Source organism: Condylura cristata, unplaced genomic scaffold (assembly GCF_000260355.1).
Source record: "Condylura cristata isolate star-nosed mole 26May11 unplaced genomic scaffold, ConCri1.0 scaffold00027, whole genome shotgun sequence".
NCBI lineage: Eukaryota > Metazoa > Chordata > Mammalia > Eulipotyphla > Talpidae > Condylura > Condylura cristata.
Window position 1 is genome coordinate 27,318,770 of NW_004567128.1, and position 12,921 is coordinate 27,331,690.

Consider the following 12,921-nt stretch of genomic DNA (forward strand, 5'->3'; position numbering starts at 1 on the left):
GTGTGTGTGTGTGTGTGTGTGTGTGTGTCCCAGGGGAATAGGGCTGAGTAAGGGTTCAGGGTGTGCTAATGGGGTAGCACTGTGTTAGACCCAGTGTGTGCAAATAGGGGTCTGGGGGAAGTGAAGGTCCGGCTTGTGCTGGTGGGAGGACCTGAATATGCATTAATGATGGTCATAGCAGTGGATGTGGGCAAAGTCAGTCAAGGATCTACATGATTCACTTTGTGTTAGTGCAATTCAGGGCAGTGTGAAGGTCCAGTGTGTGCTAATGTGGGTCAGCTGTAAAAGGTCCCAAGTGCATGTTAATAGGGGACAGAATCATGTGGGGGAACACTGTGCTAATAGGGGGTGTGTGTGGATGCTGTGGAGAAGCCAACAGGCAACTGGGCCTAGGAGGAGGTCCAAGAATGTGGTGGTAAGAGTTAATGAGGAGTAGCCTGAGTGTATGCTAACACAGCACTCTGGGGCTTTGTGTGCTGATGGGGGCGAGCGAAAAATGGGCATTGCCGGTGCTGATAGCAGGTAAGATGTAGGGAATTTCCTTGAGGGGTAGTGTATATGGAAGGAAGCAGGACACTGGGGTGGGGGTCTAGGATGTGCTTATGAGGGTAAGACAGGATAAGGATGGTGTGTTCCTATGGGAAATAGTGGAGCGTGACGCTTTTGTCCTCAGTGGCCTGTGTGGTGTGAGGAATGGTGAGTGTCCTTGGGTGTGAGGGTATTTTGAGGACGGGTATATATACTAGGGGGTCAGGAAGGACATGTGCCCTTTGAGTGGAGTTGTATATCCAGGTTCTTGCTCCCTCTGCTTTTCTGAAATGTATAAAGCTCAGAAAGCTGAAATGATAACACTTAAAAGTTTTACTGCATATTAATAATGTCCGAGTGTTTCTGTTCATAGGGACTCACCAGGACTCCCCTACTAGGGGTGTTCCAGGATATACAGATTTTGTACTGCATCGTCTTAACGTTCCCCCCAAAAGTGAACTCTGGAACATGTCCAGCCCTTGAGGTTTTCAGTTAGAGGTCATGGCTCCTGGCTCCCTCCTCCTCCTCCATCCAGTCCTACTTAATTCCCCATTCCCTGCCATAACAGGCAAAGTAACTAAGTACCCACACTCTACGCAAGACAGTCTTTTGGGGGTTGACCTGACCTTCCTCAGCCTCCCGGCTCAGGATTTTTTGGTTGTTTCCACTGGATGGAACTCATTTTCTTTACTGAGGTCTTTCTGCCAGGCTGGTTCCTCTACTACTGGGGGTGGTGAGGTGGGCAGAGGGATGGGGTGGACCACCAGTCACCTGATTTCAGGGTAACAGATGACCCATTTCTCTCCTGGAATCCAGCCCCAGCCTCATCCTCTACCTCCTATCTAGGTCTACTTCCCTTGGGCCCAGGGCCATCTTAGCCCCTGCGGTGAGTCCAGATGGTTCCTGGGGCAGGTCTTTCCCCCTCCTTGCTGGCCCATAGCCCAGGAGGAAGCAGAAGGTAGCTAACCTAAACCTTTTGGTGGCCCTGTTCCCTCCAGCAGCCCCATCTAGGTCATTACTCTGCTTTTACCAGCGTCCCTGGGTACAGCTGGGGCTGTTCATGAGCAGTAAGGACTCACCACCCTTGCAGAGGTTGGTCTAGGCCCTCAACCCCCTGATTGATTAATTTCTGACATAAGCACTTTTTGAGAATCTACTCTGTGTCAGTCACTGTTCCAGGTCCTCAGGATATAGCCGTGACCTAAACACACAGAAATCTACCCTGGCGGAGCTGATCTTCTAGTTATGGCGGTGAGGAGACAGACAGTAAAGAATAAAGAAATGAATAAGTAGATGGTGTAATTTGTGAGGTGGCAATGAGTGTTGGGGGGGGATAATTGGTGAAAGAGCTCAGGATGGTTGAAATTTTAAATAGAGTTATTCATGGCGGCCTCATGAAAAAGAGGACAACCGAGTAATGGCCTGAAAGGGGTGAGGGAGGGGATTATTTAGAAATCTGGGGTCCTGGGAACAGCCAGTGCAGAGGCCTTGAGGTGGAACAGCTGGATGTGATTGCAGAACAGCAGCCTGCAATGATTCAGGGGGAGGTGAGCCAGAGAGGTAATAGGGATGAATGGGCCACATTGAGAGCTGGGACATTTATTTGGGGGGTTAAAAAGGGGATGTGGTACATGCTCAGGTAGAGGAGAGATGTGACTTGGCTTGTCAAAATCTGGGTGGGGCCTTGTGGGTCCCAACCTGATTGATCAGTTTCAACAGCAGAAGCCCTGAGGACAGCTAATGTGCATTGAGATCCCCCCCACAGTCCCACCCAGTGGTTGAGTCTGAGCAGGATTCCCCTCTTCTCTGCACCCCTCATCTCCATAGACCAGTGGGGTAGTCCATTAGTCACCATGACGATGGTTGCCAGGGGAAGCGAGAGCATCTTTGAGACTGTGAGGAGCATTCTGCCTTGGCAGTTGGGGGTGATGTGGGGCTGGTGGCAGCGGAACATGCCATTTTATGGGCGTGCCCGGGGCCGTCTCAGTGGTCTGACGGTTCTGGGCGAGCCTCTGGCTCCATCTGTGGCTGCGTCCATCACTACTGCTGCACAGGAGAGTGTCTGCTGTGGAGCCCTCTGCTCCTACAGTGATGCTGCCACCATAGGGACCAATACTACATCAGTTGGGCCCTTGCCCTCGGCCAGCCACCCAAGCCTCAGTACTCAGGTGGGCCACTTAGAAACAGGGTCCCTGGGCTGGTTGTAGATGGGAAGGTACTTATAAGGGTCCCCCTCCATGCTAGGTTTCCAGGAATCCTGAGTGGTTCCAGGGCTCTACAGTGGGTGGGTGGATAATGACACAAGTTCATGTCAGTATACCTAACTAGGTTGTCATGGGTTATAGGTGGCTAGGGAAGGTAGTCACGCAAATGCTGATGTGGGACCCATTCCCATCCATGTCCCTTGCTCAGGTCGCCATGGATCGGATGAAGAAGATCAAACGGCAGCTGTCAATGACACTCCGAGGGGGCCGAGGTGTAGACAAGACCAATGGTGCCCCTGAACAGATAGGACTGGATGAGAGTGGTGGTGGTGGTGGCAGTGACCTTGGAGAGGCTCCCACACGTGCTGCCCCTGGGGAACCTCGCTCAGGACGGGGCCCACTGAGCTCTGCACCAGGTGGGTCTACCGGGTACTCCCACCCCCAGTCTGGTCTCCAGGTGTTACCTCCCAACAGTGGTCCTCTTAGCCTTAGGTTATTTTCATGTTCCTTTCTGCATTTTCTCCCCTCCCTCGGCCCTGTGGGCTCTTCTCTCCCTGCCCTGCCATCCTCTCAACACCCTCTCTCTGTCCATCTGTGCCACTTTCCTTGACTTTGTGCCCAGCCTTGGGAAGGAAGGCTGTTGTACCTGTTTCAGCTGCCCCAAACCTCCCTTCTCCTGTACTCCACAGGGACCCCCTCAGGTCTCCTGGCATCTGCCTGCCTGCCCTGGCCCTGGCTTCCCAGGACTTTTGGCTGCTTCTGCCGCTGCTTGCCCACTTGGCCCTGGGCCTGCTACAGCTCCAGCTCACCCCTGGAGCAGGGTGCTCTATTGTGTCACTATCTCCCCCACCATTCAACCTGTCCTAACCAGTCTGAGCCTCCCTAGACCCTGCCTCCTCTCCCGGAGGAATGTTAAGCTGCTGTGGGAATTCTGTATGCAGACATACGCTGAGGGAGTGTGTTAAATGGGCAATGGGGCTCCTGACTCCACCTGACCTTACATCCACCTGTTCTCACTACCAGAGATTGTACACGAGGACTTAAAGATAGGGTCTGATGGGGAAAGTGACCAGGCTTCAGCCACGTCCTCAGATGAGGTGCAGTCGCCAGTGAGGGTGCGCATGCGCAACCATCCCCCGCGCAAGATCTCCACTGAGGTGAGTAACCCCCTGCCCAGGAGGTGGTGAGGCTGAATCTGGACAGGTGGAGTTCATGGTCCTGCTATTCCTTCATCTTGTCTTCTAGGACATCAACAAGCGTCTGTCACTACCAGCTGACATCCGGCTGCCTGAGGGCTACCTTGAGAAGCTGACCCTCAATAGTCCCATCTTTGACAAGCCCCTCAGCCGTCGCCTCCGCCGTGTTAGCCTGGTGAGCATTTTCTCTTACTTCTCCTCTTCCTGCCTTGTCCCCTCTCCTGAACCTGCTTCTGCCTCCTTTACCACACAGTCTGAGATTGGCTTTGGAAAACTGGAGACCTACATCAAGCTGGACAAGCTGGGCGAGGTGAGGGACAGCCCAGGAGATCCGTGTTGTGAATGGGGGTCAGTGGGAACTCCCTATAGCCTCAAACTCTTCTTCGTCACCCTCCAGGGTACCTATGCCACCGTCTACAAGGGCAAAAGCAAGCTAACAGACAACCTTGTGGCACTCAAGGAGATCAGACTGGAACATGAAGAGGGGGCACCCTGCACCGCCATCCGGGAAGGTATAGGCCCCAACCCACCTTCCCCAGACTTCTGGGCTTTCTCCATAGTGAGAACAGATGCTAGGGCTTCTGGGACTTCCTTCTGACACTGGGCTTCGTGAGAGAGTGCCCAGGTGGTACTCAGGATAGCCAAGAATCCCTTTCTGTTTGGAGAGGAGGAAGATGAATGATTCTGAGCACCCCTGAAAGTGCCTGCCAATTGATGTGACAGTTTGTAGTTAGAATACCACGTGGAATCAGTTTGAATTGCATAGACATTGAGTGTGCAAACTTAATTTCACATGTAGCTTTAGGCCTGTGTACTGAGGACGGGAGTAAGATGCTTCCTGAAACCAAAAATGGGTCGTGAAAAATCTAGTGTCGCACAGCCTATTGTTGAACTCCTGACTTCTTGCTCCACATCTTTTCTCTGTGTTTCCACTTCTGGAACATGGGGGACATGCCCCTTCCTGGCATCAAGTGGCTTAGTTGGTGACTGTGAGCCACCATCCTAAACTGCTTGGGGCAGGAAGGAATCCCTGGGCTTGTCTCTGTCCGGTCCTCATCTTCTAATCTTCCCCCTCCTACCACCATGCTTCTTGCAGTGTCCCTGCTCAAGGACCTCAAACATGCCAATATCGTCACGCTGCATGACATTATCCACACGGAGAAGTCCCTCACTCTTGTCTTTGAGTACCTGGTAAAGTTGGGTGGCAGTGGTCCCAGGAGGTAGAGGTTGGGGACATGACCAGGAGCCACAGATATGATCTCTTACTTCTCTCTGCTCTTGTCTCCTCAGGACAAGGACCTGAAGCAGTATCTGGATGACTGTGGGAATGTCATCAACATGCACAACGTGAAAGTGGGTGTGGGGCAAGAAGCAGGGGCACCCACTCCACCCCTCAAATTTAGAAAAGAACTTTCCCCATTTGTCTTTTTCGCTGGGAACCCTTGAGGGCATTAAGACTCGATTCTCTGGGCTTAGTGTCTGTGTTTGGGAGGGGGAGGGAGAGCATTGCCCGCTGGGGGTCAGGCTACTGGATGCTCTTTGATCTCTGCTTGCTGTTTCTGGGTTCACAGCTGTTCCTGTTCCAGCTGCTCCGTGGCCTGGCCTACTGCCACCGGCAGAAGGTGCTACACCGAGACCTCAAGCCCCAGAACCTGCTCATCAATGAGAGAGGAGAACTCAAGCTGGCTGACTTTGGTACCCCAGCCTCCCCCTTCTTGGCAGTGACTCCCTCCAGCCTTGCTCTCCCAATCTCCCCCTGTCCCTGCCCCTAGTCTCAGTCCCTTTCAGTGTCTCCAGGCATTGCTTAGGACATGCCCAGTCCCAGCTGTACTCTCCCCCAGACTGCCCAGGACCTCCTCAATTCCAGGTGCCCCTTCTCTCCACCTATCAGGCCTGGCCCGGGCCAAGTCAATTCCAACGAAGACCTACTCCAATGAGGTGGTAACACTGTGGTACCGGCCCCCTGACATCCTGCTTGGGTCCACAGACTACTCAACCCAGATTGACATGTGGTGAGAACAGGTGTTGGTGTTCCAGAAGCCATGTGAAAGGGGGTAGCTTGGTCATAGTCCCCAACCTGCCAGTTGCTTTCCTATTGACTGTGCCTCCCCTCCCCAGGGGTGTGGGCTGCATCTTCTATGAGATGGCCACAGGCAGGCCCCTCTTCCCGGGCTCCACGGTGGAGGAACAGTTGCACTTCATCTTCCGCATCTTGGGTGAGGAGCATGAGCCCTAGGTGAAGTGGGGATGTGCAGGGAGGTCCTATGAGATGCTTAGGGTAACTCATCTTCTTTACCAGGAACCCCAACTGAGGAGACATGGCCAGGCATCCTGTCCAACGAAGAGTTCAAGACATACAATTACCCCAAGTACCGAGCTGAGGCCCTTTTGAGCCATGCGCCCCGGTGAGGCTGGTGGGTGGGCGGGTGTTAAGGGCCAGAGTGCCCAAACTCCACTTAAAGCAAGTTCCCTTCTCCTTGCGGTAGACTTGATACCGATGGGGCTGACCTCCTCACCAAGCTGCTGCAGGTGAGACCATCTTCCTGGGGTCAGCCGTGGGGCTAGGGGCCTAGGTATAGGGAAATGGGGGGCTTCTGGGGCAGGGGCTAGGGTGGGAAGCAAGAGTGGCCTACTCATTGAAGGTATCCTCACACACCCAGTTTGAAGGTCGCAATCGGATCTCCGCAGAGGATGCCATGAAACAGCCATTCTTCTTCAGCCTGGGGGAGCGGATACACAAACTTCCTGACAGTGAGTGCAGCTGGGGAATGGATAGCTGTGGGCAATTCTGGGAATAATAATGAACTGCGTTATAGCTGGGTAGGTCATGTAGGGTTCTGGCTTAGGGGGGTACACTTTTGTGATGTGTTTATTACAAAAATGTTATTTCTTAGCTTTCACTTCTACCTTTTGTGGAAATTTTCAAGCATATGTCAAAGCACGTGCAACATTACTTACTGGTTTTAAAGTAAGCATTTCCTTGTAAAGTAGAGTATATGCCGAGACATTAGCAGATCATAAGTATGTAACAATGAGAGTTCCTTACATAAGTTTTCACAAATGAAGCACTCCATGTCACTGATAACACAGATCAAGAAATAGGATGTGCAGCTCGTGACTATGCAGGGGCTTTTTTCCCTTTCCCCTTTTCCTAATAAGCCTGTCCTTTTAAAATGTTAAAAAACTAAAACAACGAAACTAGATGTGAGAAGCTTCCCAAGGGCTCTCATTTCCTTCGGTTACTCCTACCCCTCCGCAAGGAGTGCTGCTAGTTTGACTTCCAGTAACATAAGTTTTCTGTGCTATACTTTATAGAACTAGAATCATACCGCGTGTCCTCTTTTTATATCTGGCTTTTTGAAACTTCTTAATATGGCTCCTCGAAAACTTGATATATATTAGACCAAATAACATAAATAACATGCTCTCAACTACTCCAACTATAGTCCCTCTGATTGTTTTGAATCAAATCCCAGACATAACCATTCATCTGGAAATAATTTTGGTGTGTATCTCAAATATTTCTTAAACATAACAACATCATTATCATAGCTAAAAAAAATTGTCCCACTTCCCTTCTCTCCCTATTGGATTAATCTAAATCAAATCCCAAACACCATCACCTAGATTTAACAGGTGGTAATTGCAAATCATTGTTCCTCTTGGCAAAATTAATAGTGATTACTTGGTGTCAGTGCAATGTGGTCTAGATTCCCTTTTTACCAGCTGTAGTTGGTTTGTGTGTGGAATGATTTGACAGGTACGAGTCAAACCTCTCAAAAGGCAGCGTTTCTTAATTCCCACAGCGGGGCCAGATGGGAGGAAGTCCTGGTGGCCCCGTGTGTCACTCCCCACTTCGCCCTCTTCCATCCACAGCTACTTCCATATTTGCACTAAAGGAGATCCAGCTACAAAAGGAGGCCAGCCTTCGCTCTTCATCGATGCCTGACTCAGGTAGGTGTGGCCCTTGCCCTCTTCCCTGCCCACCCACCTGCTTGCCCACCAACAGCCATCGCTCTGCTTCCCCCCGCAGGCAGGCCAGCTTTCCGCGTGGTGGACACCGAGTTCTAAGCCACAGACCGAGGCCCCAGCAGGCAGCGGCTGGAGGGATGCCACACCCCTCACAGGGCAACCCCCAACTGAATCCTCCCTGCTTGCTGCCTGCCTGACTCATGTCTGTCTGCCCACATACATGTCCCTTGCTCTCTGTTCAAACACCCACCCATTGACCTGTCAACCCACCCGTTGGCCTGTCTGCTGGGTGCTAACAAAGCTCTCATCGCTCCTCGCCTGGTCTGTCTGTCTGTCTATTTCTTTCTTTCTGTTTTGGTAGTTGCCAGTGGACAGCATGGCCGTGCCAGCCTCCCACACTAAGGCCAGGCCTGTACCCTCCTCCTCATACCCTCCCCCAGGACCGCTACCCCACGGCCAGCCAGGGGTCTGGAGCTAGCCCAGGCTGGGGATCTCTGCTCAGACCAGATGTGGCAATGCCTTGGGTCTGAGGCTTCCCCCATCTACTTTCCTGCCTGCCCCACCCACCTCATTGTTGTCTGGGCCTTTTTTCATTTCAGTCACTCTTGTTTTTTAATTATTTTAAATGAGGTTTTCATTTTTTTAATGCAATATCTCTCTATACAGTCTGGCTGGGCTCCACCCCCTACATGTGGCCCTCCCACAGTATTTTGTGCAATGAAGCCCCGCTCCCAGTCTTTCCATGCTGGGGACAAAGCCCCTATTTGGAATCCTGACCATCCTCAGACCCTGGGGTCGGCTAAGGGAAAGCATGCCTCAGCTACCTGTCTTCCTACCCCTGCCTGCCATCCCCAGCTGCAGGGGGACCTGGGGGACCACTGGAGACTCTGGGAGATGAATAAGGTGGGGCACCCCCACTCTTTCTCCCCTGCAGTCCCGTAGCTGGGGCCTCCTTCCTTCTCAGGGTCTCCCTAGCCCAGCCCTCATGCCCCCATCCCATTGGTGCTGTTGAGTAGGGGCCCTGCCAGAAACTGACCGACTCAGTGAGGAGCCAGAGTGTGTGTATGTACACAGACAGGGACAGAAAGGTGTGTGGAGGGTAGAGCAGCCATTACTCCCTAATCCCTGGGGAGGGTGAGGCAGGGCAGGATAGTCTTGGGGGTCAATCTGCAGATGGGTGGTTACCTCCCCTTCCTCCACTCCAAACCCTGGGGCCCTCAAATGGGGTGGGAGGGCAGGGGTGGGGGCCCTCCTAGTGAGGTTTGGGGGTTTGGGTTCCTGAATGCACCATAATCGCTGTATGAAATATTAAAAAGTCTAAAGTGAAAAACCTGATTGCATATCCCTATAGGGGTGGTGGAGGGCTTGACTTGGTGAGTACTGGGACCCTGGAGAGTTAATACCTGAAGTAGAGCACTGGGAGTGGACCACAGTGACATCACAACTATGAAAAAGCCAATGGGGAATGGCTTAGGTGCAGAGTGCCTAAGTTGAAGCAGGTAGGACAGGCTGAAAAGAGGATGAGCTATGCATCAGAAAGGAGGTAGATTTGCCTAAGAATATGAAGCAGCCAGTAAGAGGGTAGAAACAGGTGGGTGTGATGCTGTTTAAAGCACTTGAAGGCCCACTACAACCATGTGTGTCTGCAGAACCATGAGGAGGAAGTAATGGGAAACCATGGGCACGAGTGAGATGACCCTGGGAAGAATGCAATGGTTTGTGAGAGTCGGAAGGCAAATCACACAACCTGGGTCTTGCCCTCAGGTGTGAGGATAGTCAAGGCTTTGATTTCCTGTGTCCTGAGCCTTCCAGCTCCAATATACTATCTTGGGCAAAGCTGAGGATTGACTTATAAGTAGACAAAGTGGGGTGGGCCGGGTCGGGCCAGGCAAATGCTGCAGATGGTTCATCTGGGCTGAGAGGGTAACTGTCTGCCATGTGTCAGGCCTAACTTGAATGCCACTTTGGGGACCTTTGTGTGAAAGTCTGCTTGCTCTCTGAGTTTATACAACTGAATTGTGACTCCATATCTGCCAGGTCTTGGGTGTGGGCTGCAGTGACAGTAATGAGACAACCCCTGTCTTATAGAGAGGTTAATTTAACAGGTGAATAAGGAGATTTTACGTATGGGGGTGTGTGTGGGGTAGTTTGAAATTATGTAGGAAGACTCCAGTCACAGGGATCTGTGCATGGGCTTAACTAGTATGGAAAGGCAAGGTGTGTTCTTGCTTGTGGGACTGGGTGGTGGCAGTGAAGGAAGTCAGTGAAGTAATGAGCCTCTCTTCGGATGTTTGTGGGAGTGTCTGGTGGAGACCGCCAATAGGTAGATGCAAGGAGCTGGAGGGATCAACAGGTAGGGCTGGGAGAACTACTGAAGAAAAGGAGGGCACAGATGAGAGCAATGGTTCTCAGCCAGAAAGAGAATCCCCACCCCCAGGGGACATTTGGCAATGAGTGGAAACACTTGGCTGTCCAACTCTGGTCTCTAAGCAGCATCCTACAGTCCTCTCCCACAATAATAAAAAAAAAAAACACATCAATAGTGCTTAGGTTGAGAAACCTTGTCCTAATGCACTGGTTTTCAAAACTGGCCTCGGGGTCACTTTATATTAAAAAAGAACTGACGGCATACAAAGAGCTTTTGCCTCTGGAAAGTTGCACTACATTTGCTAGAGAAAAAAAAAGCAGTACACTTGGAAGAGACAATGAGTGTCATGAAATGGTTTTGAATTTGAAGTTCCTGAGGGTTTTTTGAACCCCCAGTTTTAGGAATCTCTGGCCTGGTGTTTAACGGCACAGCTCTGGGAAAGGAATTCCTGAGTTCAAACCAGCTCAGCCACTTACTAGCTGGAGGCAAAGTGAGGCTTGCCCCTTTGCTGTCCATGGACGACAGTGACACCTGCTGCCTTGGGCTACTATTACTGCAATAAAGCACTTAGAAAACAAGGCTGCAACTTAAACGGTGCTGGAATCAACATACACAGGGCTTGGGGCTGATTTGCCTTCAACACTTGCGGAAAATACACCTAGTTCAGGGAAGGAGGCGGCCAGCCCACCTGGGCGGCACTCGAGACCGCGAACTCTTCTGTAGTGGGTTTTGTTGGGTGAGGAGTAGTGCGACGATGGGCACTCTGGTCAGGCTAACAAATACCACTCCCTGGGGAAGGGGCCCACAGTCCCCTGCTGCACCAGGGACCGAGAGGACCCAGAACCTTTGTGTGTTCCAGTGCGCCCCCTAACGTGTCTTCGTTCGCCACGGAGTCCGGCCTCCAACCTTCCACACGATTATTTGCCCCGTCTCAACATGGCGCTAGAGCCCCAGAGCACCTTTTGCCTTTCTTGGCACCCAACCGAAGCTCTACCCTGCCTATTGGTTGCAACCACCGTCGCCCACGGTCTGCTGTCCACCTAGTGCTCGGACGCGCCCAAGCATGGGGGTCTACTTTCGAGGCGGCAGTAGGCGCCAGCTGTTTGGGGGGCTCTGCTTCCGTTTCCGGGACCAGAATCCGGAAGTAGCAGTCGAGGGGCCTCTTCCTATCTCCCGCGGCGGTGGCTGTGAGAGGAGGGCGAGCAGCGGTGGCGGCGGTCGCAGCTAGTCCCGCGGCGGCCGCAGCCATGGCCGACGACCCAGCGCCACAGCGCAAAGCAATGCCAGGCCTGGAGAACCAGCGGCGCCAGATTGAGAACCCCGAAAATGGGCGAGAGCGTCCGCTGAGGGCCGGTGAGAGCTGGTGAGGCAGGGCTGCGAGCAGCTCCTCGGCTGAGGGAGCAGTGGGGGCGGAGGCGACTGTGGGGAACGTGGCGGCAGAGACCCGCCGGACAACTGCTTTGGGGGCGGAGGAGTGGCCTGTGGGGCCGAGGAGAGGGGCGGGGAAGTGCTGGTGAGCGGTCCCGCCTCTTTCCCAGAGGCGGGACCTGTGCGTTGGAGCCAGTCGCCTGAGAACGAGGTAGGGTTTTTTGTGGAGTGATAGGACGCGGCGCTTGAGAAGAAACTGCCTTGGGGTGGGGCCGGGCCTGCGAGGTGGAACTTGGAACTTGGGATGGAGGCGGTGTCTGCAGCGCCGCGGCGCGGGGCCTGGGGGCGTGGTCTGCACCGTGTGAGCAAGCGTCTGGGGCGGGAACGGACCTCGTGTGCTCCGCGGCGCCTGCAAACTGGGCACGGCTGATGACGTCGGGCCGAAGCGCGGAATCCGAGCCTGGCGGCTGTGGGCGGGGTCGGGGGCGGGGGTCAGTCGGTGCCGGCTAGTGCCGGCGTGGTGGGAGGAGCTGGCGCCTGGGAACGAGGCTTGTGACGTAGGCCCGGGGCGTGTCCTGAGGCCGGGGAAAGACTGCAGAGGGGAGGTGGTGCCGGTGAATCAGAAAATGGCGCCTGCGAGTGAGCAAAGTTTGTGACGCGGCGAGGTTTTTGCCTCTGTCCGAGGCCTTCCCAGGACGGGAGAAAGTGCAGGTGATTGGAGCGGGAGGGGACTTCGATGTTACATTTGCTTTCTGTTTAGTACTGTTTTTGTTTTTGTAATCAGGAAAAAAATAGCCATTTTTGAAATGTCAATGAGTACCTCGATAAATCCGCTTGTTTTACTTGATTTCTTTGCTAACCAGTGCTTGAATTGTGCTGTTGTGGGTTCATAGTATTTCTCGCCGAGTTGCATCTTGTTTTGCAAATTGTGAAATATTTGAGACTTAAAAGCTTATATAACAAATGTTTGCGTAGCCCAGATTGATGGACATTCTATTAAAATAAACGGCCTGTGCTCTTCAAAATTTGAAGGTCGTGAAAGACAAAGGATGAAGAACTGTTCCAGATTGAAGGAATTAATGGGATCTAAGGAGTCATGATAACTAAATGCAGTGTGTGATCCTGGATTGGATCCTGGAGCCAAAAAATGAAATAAATTATTTTAAAATAAGGTTTTTTTCTCATAAAAAAATTCTTTTACTGTAAAAAATATTAGTGGTACAGTTGGTGAAATTAGACCAAGGTCTGTAGAGTAGTTAATAGTACTGTTTATTTCTTGCTTTGG

General features: G+C 52.3%; 2 protein-coding genes across 4 annotated transcripts in view; one reads left to right on the plus strand and one right to left on the minus strand.

The window, feature by feature from the left end:
• CDK16 (cyclin-dependent kinase 16) overlaps positions 1-9,230 on the plus strand; it is an 11,524-nt gene extending 2,294 nt beyond the window's left edge. For 2 of the 3 annotated variants that reach the window (XM_012730263.1, XM_004689973.1), the window contains exons 2-16: positions 2,941-3,148; positions 3,756-3,889; positions 3,978-4,103; positions 4,182-4,238; positions 4,326-4,440; positions 5,025-5,119; positions 5,219-5,281; positions 5,500-5,623; positions 5,820-5,940; positions 6,047-6,144; positions 6,228-6,333; positions 6,415-6,457; positions 6,589-6,679; positions 7,805-7,882; positions 7,962-9,230. In XM_012730263.1, the coding sequence (XP_012585717.1) occupies positions 2,947-3,148; positions 3,756-3,889; positions 3,978-4,103; positions 4,182-4,238; positions 4,326-4,440; positions 5,025-5,119; positions 5,219-5,281; positions 5,500-5,623; positions 5,820-5,940; positions 6,047-6,144; positions 6,228-6,333; positions 6,415-6,457; positions 6,589-6,679; positions 7,805-7,882; positions 7,962-7,999 (1,491 nt within the window). In that variant the 5' untranslated portion in view covers positions 2,941-2,946 and the 3' untranslated portion in view covers positions 8,000-9,230. Of the gene's footprint in view, positions 1-1,695; positions 1,780-2,940; positions 3,149-3,755; positions 3,890-3,977; positions 4,104-4,181; positions 4,239-4,325; positions 4,441-5,024; positions 5,120-5,218; positions 5,282-5,499; positions 5,624-5,819; positions 5,941-6,046; positions 6,145-6,227; positions 6,334-6,414; positions 6,458-6,588; positions 6,680-7,804; positions 7,883-7,961 lie in introns of those variants that run through there. The other variant, XM_012730262.1, reaches the window with a different exon arrangement.
• The window catches only part of ZNF41 (zinc finger protein 41), a 722,252-nt gene that overhangs the window by 580,425 nt on the left and 128,906 nt on the right, over positions 1-12,921 (minus strand). The gene's annotated exons all lie outside the window — the stretch shown is intronic.